The sequence below is a fragment of the Manduca sexta genome, chromosome 14 (genome assembly GCF_014839805.1).
Source record: "Manduca sexta isolate Smith_Timp_Sample1 chromosome 14, JHU_Msex_v1.0, whole genome shotgun sequence".
Classification (NCBI taxonomy): Eukaryota; Metazoa; Arthropoda; class Insecta; order Lepidoptera; family Sphingidae; genus Manduca; species Manduca sexta.
The window spans coordinates 7,998,445-8,019,903 of NC_051128.1; the positions used below are offsets into that span (position 1 = coordinate 7,998,445).

The 21,459-nt window shown below is 34.0% G+C and overlaps 2 protein-coding genes and 1 non-coding gene across 5 annotated transcripts; 1 reads left to right on the forward strand and 2 right to left on the reverse strand.

The window, feature by feature from the left end:
* The first annotated feature begins 428 nt into the window (after positions 1 to 428).
* Positions 429 to 7,413, forward strand: LOC115456091 (protein suppressor of sable). 3 transcript variants are annotated; one of them, XM_030184976.2, is made up of 2 exons: positions 429 to 568; positions 2,875 to 7,413. In XM_030184976.2, the coding sequence occupies exon 2, from the start codon at positions 2,888 to 2,890 to the stop codon at positions 6,404 to 6,406; it is 3,519 nt and encodes a 1,172-aa protein (XP_030040836.1). In that variant the 5' UTR covers positions 429 to 568; positions 2,875 to 2,887; the 3' UTR covers positions 6,407 to 7,413. The 3 variants fall into 3 exon arrangements, with proteins under 3 accessions (XP_030040836.1, XP_030040834.1, XP_030040833.1); XM_030184974.2 differs by having other exon boundaries at positions 567 to 745; XM_030184973.2 differs by lacking the exon at positions 429 to 568 and adding an exon at positions 802 to 1,521.
* LOC115456092 (intraflagellar transport protein 22 homolog) lies at positions 7,406 to 9,114 on the reverse strand. The gene is made up of 4 exons (XM_030184977.2): positions 8,818 to 9,114; positions 8,560 to 8,738; positions 7,614 to 7,816; positions 7,406 to 7,531 (listed from the first exon to the last, which is right to left on the reverse strand). Exons 1-4 carry the CDS (start codon positions 8,860 to 8,862, stop codon positions 7,410 to 7,412), a joined length of 549 nt encoding a protein of 182 aa, XP_030040837.2. The 5' UTR covers positions 8,863 to 9,114; the 3' UTR covers positions 7,406 to 7,409.
* Positions 9,115 to 9,283: 169 nt separating this feature from the next.
* On the reverse strand, positions 9,284 to 9,355 carry Trnaq-cug. Its single transcript has one exon. It is a non-coding gene; the product is annotated as a tRNA-Gln (tRNA).
* Between the last annotated feature and the right edge of the window lie 12,104 nt (positions 9,356 to 21,459).

Sequence of the window (21,459 nt, forward strand, 5' to 3'; positions counted from 1 at the left end):
CATCAAAAGTTATAGTTTAATGCATTAAAATAAATCACAATTTTTATTTTATATCGAGAAATATTGATATTTATTACTAATAATTAATAGTAATTTATAAAAGTAAAACTATATCAATTATTATATTATGCTTGATAGATTTTCTTATTCTTTTTTCTGGCAACATTAGATCCTGTTGTTAATCATTTAAGTACTTTTAATTTCATATTTAATTTATATTTACGATATACAACGTAATATGGATAAAACGTTATTATTTTATTGTAATTAGAATTAAGAAATTGATTTAAAGTACGTAAAATTAAAATGAGTAGATCTTTATACCATACAAATCAATATTTTATGTCTAGAGGGCGTTTGCGGTTTCCGCACTACTAGCGCTGTTGCATGATGTAAAATGTGATAAAAACTGGAACTAAATGTTTTTGGGTCACCTCTTTGCTACGCTGCAGTCGCCGTTCGATATCTTAAAAGCGTACTCGAATTGTTACGTCTTATGCAGCAATGCTATGAATATTTCCATTTTACATGGCGTATAGTAGTCGCACATAGTGAATTGTTCATTAATGTAAGATTGGTAACACTTAATATTATTTACTCGTTAGGCCATATTTTAAGAATGCGTGTCCCCCTTTACATGAAGTGCTTGGTCAGCTAAAGGAATCATACACGTGAAACATTCATCTGCTACACATTTCGTATTTTTATCGCGTTACGTTGAAGAAATCATGTACATTGCAATTTGGTAAACATTTCTTCTAGTTGATTCCCGGTCATGCACTGTTGATAATTGCCACACCAAAATGGCGGTGGCAATGAGACAATTTCGCCATATTTTGGTGATTTTGTTATTATAGTCGAGCTTTACTTACTTCTATTTTATGCATGGATTATTGTTTTATTCTTGTGAAACTAATAGTTTCTATTGTGTATGTAAACCGTATTTGCCTGATATTTTATAGTTCACATTTTTATTGTACAAAGGGTTCCTGGTGTCGGTATAATATGGTTATAATCGGCTGTCATTATCATTTTGTATCCTAATTAGTTTCTTTATTATTTTTCTATGCCATTTATTAGATAAACAGAAAATTATCGGTCATGTATTATGTTGCTAAAATAAGGTGGTCATCGCGTCTTTGTTACTGTGTGCGTGTAGGATTTAGATTATGCGTCATAGGTAGGCACATAGTACGTTCCATTGTGCATTAGTGTGTGTGAGTATTATACGTCTCGTGACCTCAATGAAGGAAGGATACATAGATATCTTGCTGTTCTAGAAGGCTGACGTCATTCGAACCGCGGCTAGAACGCAGCGCACAGCAAGATATTGTGAAATGTGAACGGCCACCCTCCGCTTGCTTTGCTTGGCTGTATCTATCTAAATTACTTGAAAGTAGTGGCTATGAACAGTTACTCTACTGGTTTCTGCCATACATGTTGAATTTAAACTGCGCAAAATCTCTAACATTGTGAATATTGGACATTTATTCCAATGTTAATTGTTCCAACGAATATTAGGTATAGTATTTAAGCAAAAAAAATCAGTTTGCTCGCCGTGTACAGATTATTACTCTACTTAACATTATAGTAAAACAATATTTAATTAGTAACTTTATTTTGATAAAATTTTTAAAGCGTTCTAAAAATACACGCTTCTTTGATATACTTAGTCATTAGAATGACACGTGCCGTGTGTGTTTTTTTTGTTAGATCGATAAGGGTTAATGTTTAGGGTGGGCCCTAAGTGCTGATTTCTTTTTTATTCGATTTGTAAATTCCGTACCCAGCTTTTCTTTGTCATCCTGACTATTCAAATTGGTAGAGTAATAACAAAATGGCGTCTGTGTTGAAATTCTTTGTGACGTGCCTGTTGGTAGAGTTGGCATTCTTAGCACAGATAGTGTTGTCCTTTTCACTCCTGCATATGTAGCACTAAGCTCTATTATTGTATTAACCCACATAACCGCAAATGTCTTTATTAATATTTAGTTCTTATACACTGGATTGGTCATAATATGGTTGCAATTTATAAAATCTTATGTTAAGTAATAATCAAAATTAGTATCTGAATATTAGAATAATCCTAACCATTAGGCGCGTTATTCTAGCACGTATGGCGCAATGTCTAAATATATCCGGCTAGAGCTTTGTAATATTGCGTCTCAAAGTATTGGTATTTTTATATGGAAAATAATATTGGGGAATATTTCTTTGAAAAAGGGTTGTAATAGATACAATAATTTGGGTTTGGTTTATCACTATTTAAAGACGGCTATCATTAAAGCATATATATTTTTGTTATCGGGAACTGTAGCCTTGGCCTACAAAAATGAAAAATAAACGAAAGTAGTTAGGTAGGCCCTAGTGAGGTCGGCTTATGTGGTGTTTTACACAATGTGCAACGTTAGCTATTAGTAGGTTAACACGGGTTCAAGGTTGTGGAAAATAAATAGAGGTTGTGTTTGCGAATCCAATATGTTTGATGTCTTATATTTCACCTTATATATGTCGATATATTTGTAATCTGTTATTTTTATTAATAGTACAATATTTTTATTCGCCAACATGTCTTTCGATACTGACTTTCACTCAAAAATATAGGTAGTCATTTTAAAGATAATGTTATGACGAGACTTTTAGTTATCGCTTTTTGTGACATTATCAACACTTAATAAATGCAATCTCTATATCTCTTAAAAAAAACACCAGCGATTGAATTCATAAACAGATTTACACCATTCATACAACAAATAAATTTGAATAGGAATTTATTAATGTTGCAGGTCAAGTCACTTTATATTCAGTATTAAAGATGTATCTTAAAATATATACCTACATAATTAGTACATTTGCTTAATATCTCAATTTCAGTGACACCTTCACGATGGCAGAGTTGGCGACAAATGTAGATGATTTAGAAGATGGAGAGATTGAGAGCGGAGATGAAGAAACTACAGAAAATGAAAATCAAGTTAAAAATGAAGAAGCCATGCCATTAAATGAAGAAAAAAAATCGCAAGACAAATCAGAATCGCAAGAATTGTATTATCCTAGGTCAGGTAAGAAAAAGAAATCAAAGTCTAAAGAGCAGAAAAAAGAAAAGAATAAAAAGAATCGTAGGTATACTAGTCCTCCGGAGGATGATTTCGCTGGTAGTATTGAGAAGGCTATTAGAAAGGCTATGAATAAAAATGAGGGGGAAGAGATGCAAACTGAGGATGATGAAGATCGGCGTAAACATAAAAAACGAAAGAAACACGATGTTAAGGATGGTCCTCATAAAAAACGCAAGAAACAAGAGTATTCAGATGAAATGGATGAAACAGAGATGATGTGCGTAAGAGGTGCGTCTCCTGTCCAAAGACATTCACCTATTGACATGTACCCGGATGAGGATAGAGACTCTTACGCCTCTGACAGTAGTCGTGAGTCCCGTGAACAACAACATCACCGTTCACAAAGACAAAGACAACGCGATAGAAATAAAAATGATAGAAATAATAAAAACGATAGGAGAAGAGGTGCGCATCCCATGCAAGATCCTGATGGTGTTTGTTTATATTTCATGCAGGGAAAGTGTCATAAAGGCGATGCTTGCATATATTCTCATGATGCAAAACCTCCTAGAAAAATGGAACTATGTAAATTTTATCTGATGGATTGTTGTGCTAAACGAGATAAATGTCTGTATATGCATGCAGATTTTCCGTGTAAATATTATCATACTGGTCTTCCTTGTATCTATAAAGATGAATGTAAATTTGCACATGGGAAACCTTTGTCAGAAAATATAAAAAATATTCTTCTGAAACACATAGAATCTGCCCCTAAAGAAATATTAGGCGATTTTCCTAGACTCAACAGAGAGGGGGCTTTAAAGATGATCCAATCTACTCAAGCAAAGCTCATGCAACAATATCCGGAGTCAACCGAGAGTCATGAAAAAGGTATTCCTTCTCTATTCGATTTAAATATACCTAATCCGCAAAATTCCGATTCCATGCTTCTAAACCAATTTAATAATGAAAAACAAAACAAAATATCACCTAAAATTCGGCAATCTAGATGGCAAAACGAAAATACTAATTTAAATTTCAATGCTCCAACAAGTAATAATACAACTTCAGCTAATGTTCTAAGTATTAAGAATCTAACAGGTGTATTAACAACCCGACAAATATCCGACTTGACAAAAATGGGAATTGAAAATCTAGATCAATTAGGTCAACTCACAGTTTTACAATTAAATAGTATAGGCCTTTCTTTAAAACAAATAACTGAAATACAACTTAATACAATGAGTATTCAAAAATTAGGATTGATTAATGCAAATGAGTCACAATCACAACAGTTTATCGGACAAACTAGTACAACAAAAGATTTAGATTTGAGAATACCCCCCGGAATTTCTACTTCGAATAATCCTTCAGTGTCATGTGACTTTCCTGGACAGGATATTGACATGCGGTTTCAGCCATCTGTAGTAGTTAATACAGTTGAAGATAAACCGGACAAATCATCAACACATGTAGAAATACAATCTAATAAGGATATGATAGATATCGATCAGTACACAAAAGATGCGCTTAAATTTGCATCGAAGGATAAGGAAAATATTGATATTTCAAACGAATCTTTTGACAATGAGAAAGCCGTTATTTCTAATGAATCAAAGGATGTCGATCACAGAGTTCTTCCTTTCTCTGATGATGCTTCACGAATGCTACATGCAACGGTTCCAGATAAAAGTGCAAAGAAAGAGTGTGACACTGATATAAGATTTCTTCAACCAGACCCTCTTTATATAAAAAATGTCGAAAAACGGAATCGTAGATCAACTACAGATGACGAAGACAATCTTTTGATTGATGAGAAGTGGTATTCCAGCGACGAAGAGAAAGGTATGAAAAAGAAATCACCATTATCGTCACCTCAACCAGCGTCTTTGTCTCCACAAGCCCCCGCGCCGCATGTTATTGAACCTTCAACTGTATTAAGCAGGATAGGCGATCTTTCTAAAATAGACATAAGCGAAGAGGTTACAAAGTTGCTTAATACAATGAAAAATAATTTACATGAAAATAAAGTAGAAAGCAATTCAGAAGGTATTAGTTCACCTAAGTCTAGAGATCCTAGGGCTAGAAGATCACCGGAAAAAGTAACTGATTCTAATAAAATAGCGCCTAAAAAGGTTTCCAGGGTATCTATTTACGAGTGTGTAGATGGTGAGCCGACAGATGGTCGTCGGCGTACGGATGTAGACTTACGAAAACCAGATTTTAATATTCCTAATTTTGGTGATACCGATTTACGACAAGGAACTAGTGGAGACATCGATTTTCGTTTAGGATTCAAACCCATTCCCAACTATACACCTGCTTCCGAAATTAATGCATCGATTAATAATCATCCTCCCATACAATACAAATTAGTACAGATTTATATACCAAGGCCAGATTACACAGATATTAGAAATAGTACAGCAAAGTCGCAGGCGTTAGTGGACCCTAGGCTAAGAAAAGTATTTAGATTATCTGTAGAAGAATCAAATAGTGACAGTGAAAAGTCCACCAAATCAACGCTTAGCGGCCCAAGAGTTGATCCCAGGAGAAAACCTAAAGAAACGATTGAAAGTCTAGACCAGAAAAGTAATACTTTAGAAATTCAAACTATTTTGCAAAATTCTAATTGGTATAAGGATTTAAGCTCTACTCAAAAGATTTTTGTAAATCAACATTTAGCCCCAGTGACGCAAATGATAAAACAATATCATCAAGAAAAATCATCAGGAAAAAAATTCGATCTTGTATCTATTCAAAATAATACTGTGCTAGGCAGTATATTTACGAATCTGGGTATATCCCTTAATGAAAATGGTGAATTTTCTTATTTACCAAAACCTAAGGAAGCTTTACTTAAAACTCCATTAAATTTCCCTTCGAATGCTAATCCCTTCGGTTTGAATTCTAATATGCCTGTGCCCCCCAACACAATGGATCCAAGCAACATGAATATGATGAATATTCCTCCATTGGGCATAGGGAACATGAATAACATGAATATAAACAACATGCATGGTTTCAATCAATCTATGTCTGATCCACGAGGTGGTCCGGCTCCTGGTTTATTGGGCATAGCCCCCAATATTCCTCATAATTTTAATAGCAATTCATTTGGTGCACCAAACAATTTCGGAAACATGGGTTTTAACGGGCCAGGTGCGGGTAATAATGACTTTAACTTTATGGAGAGTGAACAAAATTACCCTAGATTTCCGAGCCGAGGTGGTCATCGGGGACGAGGTAATGACAGGTGGAACCGAGGAGGAGGGGGTGGCGGTAGAGGACAAAGGGATCGAAAAAATTTTAATGATCGTGGAAATTGGAAAAATGATAGGAGTTAAAAGGTTGTACATACGTTGCATAACTATAACGTATGAATGTAAGCATAATAAGTTATTTTAGAAAGTAGAAGAACCCTTCCGCATTGTACAGAATGTGATTAAGGTGATAATGAATTATTGACAGACTTATAGTTTATTTAGCTCATTCTATATTATAATTATTATTATGTAGGCTAGACTTATACTATTTTATTGTACAAGGTCTCATCTACTGTAAATATTTTTTACGTCGTAGGGGTACTGGATCAATTCTAAAATTTAATTAAACTTAAAATAGTGGCAATTATAAGTATTTAGTTACAATTAAGTTATAAATTTTACTCATTATAAGAGCCAAATGTTTTAAGACTGAGTGCAGATTCATGATTGAAATTTTTTGTTCTTTGGTATAAGATACGATTATTGCAAAATAACGGCATCATTTTTGAGATTTGAAACTACCTAAAGTAAGGAAACAAATTCCATGACTAGCTTTAGGTTTTGTTTAAAAGAGCTTAAGTATGATAAAAATAAAAAAATGTCCAACAAATTCCTCAGTAAGATAAAAGCAATAAAGTGTCTAGAATACTAAGTTGGCTTAGATTGTTGATATGTAAATTATATGTTGGCTGATGATAAGGAGCCTTGGGGTAGTATTTACTGAAAAGGCCTACTCAAAATAAATTTATGTTTATATAACATTATGTCTTAATTTTAAACCTTAAACTGAACACCTATTTACGTTGATGTATTTATTATATAAAAGGTCTTTCCTTTATGCCATTTCTTTATTAATTATCTATAGAGAAATTAGTGTTGCGACGCGTAACCAAATCACTTGTTCTCTGGCAATAAACCGTAAATTTATGTGATTTTTAAAATTGCTGGAATAAAGTAAAATAAATCTATAATAACTTTTGAAGAAACCGCAATGTGATTTGTCATTTGGAATGTTTTGCAGTAAATTGTATCGTAAGTATAATTTAATGAGATGAACATCATTGAATGCAATAAAACTTATTTTTTACTTTTCTTTGTTTATTGATTGTAATACAGAAATTATGTAGTTGGAAAAATCTACCTTCAGTCTGTCATCTCCAGACTTCATATTAATTGGAACTTGAGAAACCTTTGAAAATGTAGGTGCTGAAATAGATAAAAATATAATAGAGTATCTACATAATAAATGCTTAACAATAACACCACACGCATCTTTGTTTAAACTTACACAAATTTAAAGAATCGATAACATCTTGTTCGTCAGTACAATTGTAGAAAACCACACATTGTTTGGCTGGCAGCTTAGGCTGCGACACAAAGTAATTATAAAGAAGTTCCAGTTCTCTTGAAGCTGTGTCTGCCGTGTTGGGTGAGCATACTAAAATTACTCCTTGAACTCCTACTCGAAGTGAAGGCCAGCATGATTCAAACCTGTAAAACGAATGCAAAATATATTCAGAATGATTTTTGGTAAGTATTTGTCCAATAAAAATAAGGCAGTAGCCAAATTACGTAAAGTATTTTTCTTTATGAATTTATAACAATAGCACATTATTATCGTTAACTGCAACACATACACAACATTATATTATACCTATAGATAAATTAGATTATAAATAAGCTTTACCTTAATAAGTAGAGGTGCTCTATGGCAGAGCAATAAATCGCATATGGTGTGCTTTGTGTAGTAACGCAAAACTTTTTAAGGGTAGTATTGCTGGTGGTAGCATATATTTAATACGCTACAGGATAGCGACCACCCCACACAAGGTGTGTATACCCGCCACAGTGGCCCACGTGTTTCGCATTGTGTAATCAACCTGCGTATATTCGGTTCCAAGAGGCCGGCATAATTGTGTGACTGCCAAAGGGTAATTGTCTCTCGCCAGTCATTCTATATCCTACTCCACGTACTATCAGGTGCTGTGGGGTCAGTATTTCGTGCACGTATAAAAAAAATCTATATTATCCATCCGAAGCATATTTTACATGTTTGGCGTTGAGGTCGCTACGTAAGTGTGGAAAACACTTCGGGCGTGTGGATAGTCGCAAGGATAGATTATAGTTCATTGTTTCGCGAAGCAGTCGATGCGCTAAATTGTAGGTAACAGCTAACTGATTTGTTTGTAGTACGTATGAACAGTAAAATCGTAAGTGTATTACAAGATACATGCCTATGATTGCCACTGCAGTCCCACAATTCTATGTCGACGTTAACAATTTTTCCATTGACATTCAAATTAGAAAGTTCGAATTCCACTATTCTGACGCCTTGCGTTGGTCTCGGAGTGCCGGCTTCTTCAATGTTTATTGAATCTGACCGAAGACAATTTGCTATCTGTGATTTTCCACTCTGAAAACCAAGTTCATAAATAATTATTACAGAATTTAATTAATTAGTCATAAAATTTACTTTATTTTAATAAACATACATCGGATGGTCCTATGAACAGAATTTTTAACTTATTAGGAAACATTTTTCGGAATTGATATTACACATAAAAACAATATTCTATTAATTCTTGGGATATTAATCTCCGAGCTTAGAAAACGAGTTATTGGTCTAAGTGTTCGAGCTACAAAAAATAAGTACTGTGATCTACGAATATTTTTGTTTGCTTGTGTATTACTAAGGCAACCAGACCTAACAGATGTTGTGTTGTCAATTTAATGTGGATTTTTTACAAGTACGGTATCAAACTTTTAAAGGCAATATGGTATCTTCTTAAATTCTCGAAGGTAAATAAAGTGCACAACAAAATATACAATAAATGGCTTTTACAAGTTTTACAGCGAAAAAGTTACGTTTCGATATTAATATCTTATTAATATAACATTTTTTTAGAGTGTTGCCACAAATTATTATTGTGATATTTGTTTACCTGTTATAAAAATAGTAGGTCCCACCGAGATTTGAACTCGGATCGCTGGATTCAGAGTCCAGAGTGCTAACCATTACACCATGGGACCTCTGCAACAGATAGGTGAACTAATGACTTAATATGTACTTCTTTGTTAAAACTTTGTAAGTTTTATATTTTTACTGAACTTGGCAATGAGAAATGTTTGCAATACTTTTCAAAACAAGCTCCGGACGGAAAATAATGTTTGACTGTATATTAGGCTTAATATCATACTTATTTACTTAATATACACAGCTTTAAAGCCTATTTTAGTCATACTCAATTGTCTGTTGTAGGTATACCTAGGTAAATAAAATGTTACGTAGGAAAAAAGTAAGCCATTTCGAATTTCTTGGTTTATACGTTAATTTATTTATGGTGATCGTATTCGAAAGTCGATCTGGGTACCACTGTGTCATTTCTGGCTTTAAACAGCATTGTGTTAGCACTGTTGAGTTTTTGTTTCAAGGACCTTGTATTCAGAGACTAGAATTATGAAGTTTAACATCGTACGTCTCAGAATTTTGAGTATAATTCAAAATTATGGCTCAAAAAATAGAGCCACTGTGGTCGGCTATAATTCACGATAGAATTAATTACATAAAATGTTATGTTGTAATCCTGTTCTTAGTGTTCTTACACAACTAACCTATAATAAAATTCAAATACGGGAAATACATAGCTGGTTATTTACAGTTACGCGTTATACTGATCCAGGAAGCGTAACATCTGATCGTATGTACATCCTAACTGTAGTCCAGACTTGAGACTGGTCTAATACTAGACTTGTTACAATAAAGGCTTGGTCAAATAGAACGCGTTCTTATAGCCGCGGCAAAGCTCTAATAAGACTGCGACAATAAGTCTTTGTATAACCTACTTGTATTTTGGGGCAGTTTCGTTTACTAGAATGCACATGAAGTTTCGGTTATGTAGAGCTGCGTCTCTGGTATTGTCTATGACTATCTGTATCTGATCTGGCGGTATTTTTTACTAGATGAAGCTCGCGGCTTCGTCCGCGTTTAAAGCTTTCCTCGTTATAAAATCACTATACTAGTCCATAGAGCTATCAGTACGACGTCAGCGCCATCTATTTCAAAATCATATTAAAAGAATATATTTCCGATGGAAGCAAGTTACTGGGATATAAATAAACCAGTATGTTAAACCAGAGTATGTTTAGGCCACCTGTTTCCGACTTTACTTTTGACAAACATCAAAACATCCAAAACATCCATCAAATATTTTCACAAACTTTCGCATTTATTATAAAATTAATAAGAAGATAAGATACGAAGTAGGATTTAACTGGTCATTTACCGCCGAGTACTTTATATCTATTTACTAGTAGTTATACAAGGTATAACTGTAAGGAAAATGTTTTGTAGAAAGGTGCAATACGGTGCATTGTAGCGCCGCGAATGAACTTGGCGTCCTGTTGATACGTATATATTACTCACAAAATCATAACTTAGCACTTTGACGCGGTAGAGAAGTCAAGGCGTTACATAGCAACTCAAAGATATCGTCAAAATGCTACTTTTAAGTAGCGCGCGCGCTCATTTCGATAAATACGCTCGATGAGGTACCATAGGATAGTATAGCTTGGACGCAGACCCACTCCGCTGTAATGGTTACTACAATACAATGAACAGCTTTTAACAAACATGGACATAGAGACAACTTTATTCCTGCCACATAATGTTGCTATTTGTTTATAGTAGGAACTGTGTGCAAGTTTTGAACTTTAAATTAAGTACTTTTATTTTCATTACTGTTCGAATTTATTTAACAGTTGTGTATAAAGTATTGATTATGTAAATGGCGTGAGTACGAAAACGCGAAACTAATTGAAATAAAAGCATAAAAGTCACGATCGGAGGCGTCAACGATTATTTTACTTTGTACGTTGCGCCCACTCGGCTCGCGTGCATTGTACTCTGCGTAGGACGGCTTTATAGGATCACGTGCATACGTTTATTTAATGTATAGCTCATCGCCTTGTTTCGTAACAGATGATATTTATTAAAATTTTATATGCTATCTGTTTTTCATTACACTTTATCTTTACATAGTTGTTTAAGTTTTTTAGAAAACCGACGTAAAAATCTCTGTTAGTACCCACAATAAGTATTATAAGTACTAAAAAAATATGCAACTATTTCTGATTTTCCACAACTAATGACTCAATGGCTTAATTAAGAGCATCTTAGAGCTTGCTTTTTTTTAGACTTTAGATCTACAGAGTGTCAGAATACGTGGACAACACGCGTGAGCTTAGTAGGTATGTACCTATGTAGTGCAGTGCAATTCAGCGGTTGCTTCTCAAAATTGCAACGCTGCTTATATAGGCATTGATATAAAGGGGTAGAGATGTCCAGAGAATAGTGAAATGAAACTAATTCAATGCCGCCTCCTCCGACTGCTTCCACTCTGCATACCGCCTGCTTTATTGGGCGATGGTTGTTAAAACATAATGTAATGATAATCATGTAAACGGCTTATTTCGCTAATTTACAAAATCATACCAATAACAATGATAATAAAGAAATATTTATTTCAAATAGAAGTAATATAATCATGTACAAAACCCCGTAGATGCGCGTAAAAAACTACGCGTATTTCCTATGTACTACTACAACTTTCGATATTTCGCTTATTGTGTTACACCATGTATAGTAAAACAGATTTCTTGGCTTTTAATAGTAGGTATTTTATATGCCCATGAGTTTAGACTTGAGATGCAAAGTAAGAGCACGACATGTTATTTCGAAAACGAGCCAAATGATTCACATCATTACTGCAGACGAACTCTTGTTTCTAAATGAGATGTTTATGGAAATGCATCGCGTGGGTGCATTATATTTTGAGATATTAAAATATATCGTAAGCACTTTCATTTCCTGGCTATGACTATGATGTCAAAATATTTATGGCGTAAATGAATAATTGGTACTGCTAGTTTATCACTAATGTACCTAATGTGTTGTAGAAAACTCGTAAGGGACTATTATTAAGTAACGATCAGTACCTACCGAATGGCAAACTAATATGAGCGTGGTGTAGCAAGGATTTAAATATAATGATTAAGACTGTTCTAATTCCCTGTGTACATAATTAAGTGAAATAGAATGTTAATTATTAATTTATTAGGTACTCATTCAAGATTATTCCAAATTGTTAAGAATGGCCTATTTTACTGTCTCAGAGTCTTACCTCCTCATATTAATGGAACGCCGCATACTTACCGTAAGTTTTGCGGCGTAAGTATAGATCCGTCAATCAATTTGCAACCGCAGGAGGGACTAGTCTATCTATAGGACAATAAATGCAAAGCATCCGGGTTCGTCGCTCCATCCAGCGCGCCTTAAACTACGTTGCTTGCTAACCTAAGTATCCCAACGTTGTTCCTAGGTCGTCGACCGACTCTAGCCTCGGAGCCGGTAGATTCGCAGGATACGATAAATTTCAATGGTGCATTGACTGCAACTACTGCGGTCTCGTCCTGCATCGTTAGGCGGAAAGTCCTTTATAAAATTGCATATATTAGTTTCTAATTTAAAATCTTGTGGTTTACCGTTGTGATGTTTGTAAAATTGTTAACCGCTGTTAAGCTTACAGGAATTGTTATAAATACGAAAAAGTAGAATATATTTATATTTTTTTTAGTTTTTTACTTGTTAGTATTCAACAGTAGAACGTGTTACAATCCGACTATGTCTCTCGCAATAATGTGTAAAGTCGTAAATGTGACGTAAATAGTCTAGAATTAAGAGTAAAGCACTTACTTTAATTCTTACACAACTCCTCCAGCGGCGACATATTTATCAATGTCTAGATCTGCGGTGTCAAACATTTTGTTTTGTTTCTTGGTCATTTATTTCAAGTTCTCGTTTTTCTACTTTTTATTGAAGGACTTTGTTCGTAGATCATTATCAAATTCAAGCGAGTGGGTCATTAGAATATTATCTTATATTTTTAAGCTACATACCTATTATAATTCCAGCGAATTATTTTAGAGACTGGACCTACTAAATAAGGTTAATTTGCGGTAAGTTAAAAAAATATTTATAGGTTCATATAAAAATCTAGTTCCTTAGTTGTGTCTACAAAATACCTAATGCAAATTTACCTTGTGAATTGTCCTTGAAACTTCCATCGTCCACGACAATGAGTAACGTAGGAACCCTTCAGAAGATAAATCGATGTAGGCCCAGAAATATATTCCTTTTGCCTGACTGGGAGGCCTGCGAATGACGTTGTAAATTTAAGAATAGACTTTGGCTATGGTGTCCACTCGCAAATCTTGTCGATATTGTCAACAGGTTGAATATTTGGTTTCATCAACATTGACTCAATTTGAATAGAAAAAAATTATAATATTAACGATTTTGTTACAATAATCCAATTTCATATTTAACATGATTGTGGTAAAAGATAGCGAATATTGAAGTCAAATTCAAATAAATCTGTCATCTAAATAATAAATCTGATTTTAAAATTTTGAATAAGCCATCGCTTTTGGTTTATATCTCAATGCCTTGAATCTTTATAACAGCATAAAACTGTTTGAGGGCGCGTATTTATAACAACTATAAAACGTAACAAAAGGCCGGAGCGCGGTTTAAAATAATTCTCAACACATTTTATTGAAGTTCATCTAATTCATGCAATTCGCGAGTGTATGAGTGCTCACATTCTGCGCCATTCCTGCGATTGTTAGCGGTCTGTTGTAAACAGTGCTTATTTTTTTACTCGACGTAGTTAAAAGTGTATTCTAACAACAGCGTTTACAGCGCAATGGTCGTTCAACGCAATAAAATTAAGCGTAATGTCGACCTTAAATGCTAAGGGCCAATATAACCTGATGGTGATTTATTGTTCTGTGAAAAATATATCGCGGCTTGACCTCTGTGCCGCAGTGGGCGAGAGACTTGCTTTGAAATAGATGTGTAGGTTTGGTGCTGGTTATAAGACGTGTGTGGTTTTACATTGTCTTGTGGAACCTAAAGAGACTACTAATTACACGCACACGAGGAACTTTTACGTGGGATATATTATCATCTAGGTGTTGCTCGCGACTTCGCCTGCGTGGAAAGCCTTTCTTGCTACAAAAGTACCTAAAACACTACAGCCATCCATAGAACCAACGATACCACGCCAGTACCAAAACGGTTAAATATAATATTTCAAAAAGTAACCTATATGTTATCCTGAGACATGGTTTATCTGTGCATTAAATTTCATCCAAATACGTTCAGCCATTTCTGCGTTTATTTTTAACAATCATCCAAACATTTTCCCAAAAGTTCGCATTTATTTTAAATATTAGCAAGACGTAAGATTATGCTGTTAGTTACATTTTGTGTAGTTGTTTCTCTTGAATTTATATGTTTATTTTCCTTTAGCTAAATTCTGTTTTACAGAGAGCTTTCCAGAGTAAACCAGTGCAGGTCATGTTTCATTTAACAAAACGATGTTCTACCTTAGAATTTAATTATAAATATTTTTTTTTATTTATAGATATAGTTATCCGCAAAAGTAGTTGAACAAACTCAAAACTTTAAAACGCTTCTACACACTAACTTCAATTAAAATATTCTTTTTTCCTTATTTAAAATAAACTAAACCCTTTAAAGTTCATATTAGTGAAGAAAAAACTATTATTGATAAGGACACAAAGGGTTAAAAGCGATTTGATATTTTCAATTTCTTTAGTTACTTTTGTGGCTGACTATACATACACATTATACGTGAAATAATACCACGATTACTCATTTAATACCTCAGTTACTATCTCTATAATTGATGTTATGGCGTGTAATAAAGGAGTTCAATCTTATTTGATGCTAATTAACACGGGGTGTATGCATGGTCAGATATTCTTATCATTTTTACAATTGTTTCATTAATTTTGTGTAACGAAACGACAGGAATAGTAGTCTGATTTTCTGATGGTGAGCCCAACACTTTTATTAGTAGCAACCTCATTCAGACTTATGTGTCTCACCCGGCACCCTGAAGCATGAGATGATAAATACTGTAATGCATTGGTAATCAAAACGTCTTTAATGTGTTTCCAAATGGCTGACAACAATGCTTGCATTGTGCTTATTTATGGAATATATAATAAAGTATTTACCTGGATGGACTTCTGTTCAAGAGGATCCCCGCCGTCTTACCTAGGAGGTGATTTGCTACGATACATATTTTTTTATAAAACTTTTAGCAGTCTTAAAATAAAAATGTATGAAAATATAGAGTTCCTAGCTTCTACTCTCTTCAAAACAATTTTAAAATGGAATGCACAGTTTTCAGATTCGCTTTCCTACTCAAGTAGTTAAGAAACCAAATAATTCTACTAAACTAAATCGGAACATTATTTATATCGTAAAAGTAATGCAGTGTAGACAGCACCTAAGCGCATTCGCTATAATATGGGAATTGCAAAAACTGGACATAAGCATCTAATTTGCATTTTACAACGAAGAGGTTGAAATACTTGTAATTATGTTATTATTTGCGAATTATACATGGTGATTGCGTTGAATTTGTAAATTTCTTAAAATTGTTGGGAAGTTTGCCTTAATATTCTTGAGGCAGTATTACGGTCTACCACTCGGAGTTTATTTTTATTCTTAATTTTTTAAGTGGTCGAGGCGTTTATTTTTTTTAATGGCTGTCTGATAGTTTTTATTCGATAATTATTTAAAAATTTGTTGTTCATTAATAAAGTAAACCTAAACAGCCATAACTTGTTACTTTTCTCACAACTAAGTAGTCTGAAAATATCATATAGGTACATGTGAATAATACAGCGGTCACGCATTGTTATCATAATAAAATTATCTGTATGGAATTACTTACATATAAGACAGGAAATAAAAATATACAGATACGTTGTTGAATTTTTGAAGTACCTTATACCTATTTCTTGGGATATTCATTAAAATGCAATAGCAACATGAATGTCGAACGCCAATACAGTTGTTTTGTCATTGAATATATTTCTCTATTAAAAACTTTTTGATTATTTTTAAGTGCTTTTTTTGCACAACAATGTATCTTACGAGAATGATAAAAAATAAATCTTTTAACACCGCCTGTATAATTCCGACATCTATACTAAGTAATGGACATTAGCGGTAATAAACCGCGTGGCAGTAATAGTAGTTGGGTGTGTTGCACAATTCGTCAGCACTAATTTTGCTCCACTTTGTATCATATTTTATGGAATGTTCTACAAAGCAAAGCTAGTTTTCAAACATAATGCGGTTATACATAAACAGAGCTTTACGAAAAGATGCATTATTTTTCTGATCATACAATTTCGGAAACATCGCCCTGAATGGCGATAAAAAAAACCTATATTTAGTTTGCTTAAATTAAGGTTAAGAATTCTTTTTTCGGACACAAATGTTTTATATTTAAGGTTATGCGCATGCGCACACTAATTTGCATGACTTTTGTATCCATTCATACTTAAATTATAAATGTGAACCTAACTCTCTCCGTCTGTTATGTTTTCACGGCTAAATCGATTACCATGAAATTAGTTTGAAGATAGATTGAGACCCTGGGAAGAACATATGATACTTTTTATCCTGTAAAAATATATAGCGTTACTTTTATGAAGAAAATAGCGAGAAAATCCAGAAAAATCATCTTCACGTAGGCGGAGCCGCGAGCAAAATCTAGTTTTCTATTATCACTTATAACAAACCGCAGCTCCATTATTTTGCCTTTCCAAGATCTGTGTCGTAAATTTTACACATTGCGCAGAACAATAGTTTTGTGCTATAATTCATGAATATGTGTTAGTGCGTGTCGGTGCTAAATCATTCAGATGCATAAAGAATAGTCGTGCAAGAGGCTCTAACCAAAGTTTTATCTTCCATTTAAAATCTTGGAAGCCGTTGCCGCTGTGTATTGCAGAGACTAGTGAGTTGGCATGCATCAGATGTCATTTGTTTATAAGTTATTGTCCATCTTGATGATATATATATATGGAAGACAAAGATGCTGTTTTCATTTTGTAGAATTATATTAATCCGTACGATTGAATAAGGCCAGCGCGCACTCTATATTCATCACACGTGGAACGTCTAGAAAGAGAAATATTTCGTTTTTCCTGCCTTAAATGGTGGGCTTATATTTATAAATCTATTAAGGATATATAAAATTAGCTCGTAAGTATAGTCATGATCTTAAGAAAAAAATTATTCACAATCAGTCTTCAAGCATTGTCAAAGTTTATTTAGTATTTATTTTGGCTCTAACTTTTTCTATTAAACGCTTTATAGCACCGGTCTCAATTTTGAAATAGCCTCAAGTTTATGTATTACTTATCTAAATCTTATCACTTTAAATTTTAAAAACTCACTTTTAATAACTCAGAGGGTAAATTTACTGCACATGAATCTTATTAGGCAGATTGACAAAGGCATGATAATAAACTGGGCAAGTAAATATGTGTACGATAAAAAGTGTATGTGCCGAGCACCCACTTAAGCATGCTAATGCACTAAAATGACGTCAGTAAATGCAACGTATAGCATCGTAATTGTTATGGGCTCGTCGCTGACACTACACCCACTTTGTGAACGGAGATCAGTATGCAACTTAAAATAAAAGTAAAAATGAATAAATCCCTCCTAGCCGAATTTCGGCCACGGCGGTGAATCGTAACGGAGATCAACCACTAGCCAGGTTTGCAAGAGATATTATAGTGCACAAGTACTGTGTGCGTAATACACAGACGCACTCTCTGTTCTTCCACTCTCATAGTCAGTCCGATTACATATTATGTGATTATAATAAGTTTTTCATTTTAAGTCATATAAGTACGAATTTACATTCCTCGAATTAAATTGATCTTATATTTATAAAATATAAGATCAATTTAATTAAAATATTTTAAACCACCACACCATCATATTTTACAAAAGACAAAGTTTTACAACAAAGTAATATTGTGCAGCGTTAAACCTAAATCCAATATTATTGTACTAGTAATGTCCAACCAATAACACGGTGTCAGTTGCAATACTGTACTCCGTTAATTGACGTGCGGGTAAGTAGTTACTGGCTTCGGACACAAGGTAAGTGGACTGATGATATCGGCAGATTGAACAATGCGACTTAACGACTACCGGCGCCTTTTACCTTATTGTCGGATACTATTAACTGTTTGTTTAGTTTAAACTTTAAAATCCTTACTTTAAAATGTGAAAATGTATTTTAAAACAATGCTTTTTATAAACGGCCCTTAAAATAAATTTATAATAAATTCAACCGTCGAACAGAGTACACAGATTTATTCGCAATTAAATTTTACCTAGAATTACCGATCTTGATCAACTTTAATTTTTAATTAACGTGCAGATACAATTAATTAACCGACAGATTATAAACGTGTATCTTAAACAAAAAGTTGAACACATAAAACATTTTTATATTCAATTGGTCTATTATCGCAAATCTGAAGAATGTAACAAGTGTTTAATTTTCGCGACCGGGTGCTGCAATAAAAATGTTAAGCCATTGAATGGGGAGCCTGCAGGTAGGCGGTAGTAATTGATTACTGTGGCGAACACGATATCAGCTTATCGCGGATCGGGCCGTACGCACAATGTCCAATAAACTAGGCAACGATATCTGATCTTGTAAATGAATCAGTTCAAGTACTATGAATCAGTCGCTTCTTGTGAAATGCTAGACAAAAACGAGGCATATTTATTATTAAATCTTCAGGTATTTACGGGTGATGCAAGTTAAATTTCATTTTAACGAAGAAAATGTGTTATGAAAAATTTTAAAATAAGGTGTAGGTTTCAGTAATTGTATTCAATGCTGGAAAATTTTAATAGCAAACCGTAATTACTTTGTTATTTAGTTCATGGAATAGCCATTATTATTTATGTTTAGGGAGATTTAGATCACACTCACATCGGGAAGGATGACAGACAGACAGACTGTATGATATAGAGCTTACATTCCCTAGGTTTGAAACAATTAGTTTTATATATTGGAAGTATTCCGAAGTAGAGTTAAATTCAACCACAATTGACTAGTCTCAAATGTACGGCACTCGCATTAAACGATTTTAATAAAAACCATAACATGCTATAAATTTTATTCGCACCATAAGAAAAAAACAGCGTAAAATTCGTAGATCCGTAACACCGTTTCTCTGTTATTGTAAATGCAATTCACGTGTATTATAAAGTGTTATTTTCTTTTTGTGTTTCGTATGATCGGCATGCGAACAAGGTAGTACTGTATTTGTTCGACGGGCATTGGGTATATGTTGTAGGTGCGTAAAATGCAATTCTAGAGACAGATACGACCGCATTATGCCCAGTGACCCGCGTCTGAAACGATCATCCCACTCGCAGATACGAGTATGTTATGGTAAGTAAAATAGATATGAAATAAATAGCGATTGTAAAATCTAAGTACCGCTGTAAACATACAGTTTTCTCTTCGCTAGACAAAGGTCTGCAGATCATTCGAACGGATGATATACTCATTGAAGCCGTCATGTGAGAAAGTTGTTAAGCAAAACAACACCTAAGTGTCGTGTGCGTTATTTTAATGGTTTTACATCACATGTTGGAAGTAGCCTGTCAGTAAAGTGACAGAAGAGCTAAAGACTGTCATTTGCGGCATTAGAACGTGTTACTTTAATGGATGAGTCTTGCGCAAATGTCGTTTCAAAGGCTGGGTGCCAGTCATTTTTAAAATGTACTGGAATTCCAATATCAGATTTACTGATATTGGAATACATTTAAATATTTATTTGCTATATTTTAAATACTTATGTACTGGTAAACGGGGAAAAAAAGAAATAAGTCTCTAAAGTAAAAGGGAAACGGTATCTACGATTTCAAAACACATCACATATTAAAACAAAACCAGATTCCCTTGCTTCCTTGGTTATAGTTTATACTAAAAGACAAAACGGTATATGATATGTACAGGTAATATTATGTGAATCAAAACAAAGGAATTCAAAATTTTATGTTTTTATTCTTGTAAGGCGACGAGAACCTGTCATGTTTGGAAGAAAATTGATTACAGCAAAAAGTATGCAAGTAACGTGAGTGAAACTCGTTCGGGTTTTGATGTATAAACGATGTGGGTACGGTACGTTTTACTATTAACAATTGCCGTGACCAAAGGTGATGATGTAATCGCACATTTCAAATTTGTACCGTCTACGGTAACATACATTAAATTTGAATCATAGTTATTGCATTAGCCTGGTTGGTAATGGAACGGACTGTAGAGACGATGGTCCGAGGGTTCAACCACATACACCACTGATTTTTCGATACGTGTGTGTTGTTTATGACTTATTCTTCGTTTTAACGGTGAAGGAAAACATCGTGAGGAAACCTGGTAAGTACCAAAGATAAGAATTTTGAAGGTATGTTAAGTACGCTAACTTGCACCGGGGCCAGCATCGTCAGCTAAAACGCAACCTTCTTAGTAGTAGAAGAAACGCGTGCTCTAAAATGTGCAGCACATCAGAGAGGGCTAGTATTATTGTGGCATAAACTATTATAATGACATTACTAATTATAATTCTATCATGGTGTTCAATGTTCATACATTGTGTTAAGTGGCGATTCTTAAATTGAAGCCGAGATTCTTCGCTATGAATATCTGTGAACAATTAAATAAATAGCAATAGTACCTAAACTTCGCTCTGTCTATAACTTAAGGATAATGTAATTCCCGAAAGGGTAGGCAGAGCCGCAACTGGTATACCAATTTTCCGCTGTGCGTATTCCGTCCCGTGATGTCAGAGGGGGCGAGCCTATTGCCATTTCAGGCACAAAATCCAGACACTGGGCGGATACTGAGTAGAAAAACTCAATATTACTTTGCCCTATTCAGGGATCGAACCCGAGACTTGAGCACCGCAGTCGTACCGTAATATAATTACTCCACCGAGGCAATCTCAATCATAATGTATTTAATAAAACGTGGAAGTACTTAAGTAGCTAAGAAATAAAAAATAATGGTTTGGTCTTACCCTCGTCATAGTTGACACAAACAATTTTGTTTTATTACTCTTTATTGTTCAAAATCAGTATTTAAAAAGAAAGAAAATTTAAATTGCTCTATTCTAACTCCTTTAGCCGTCACTGATTGCGTTATACC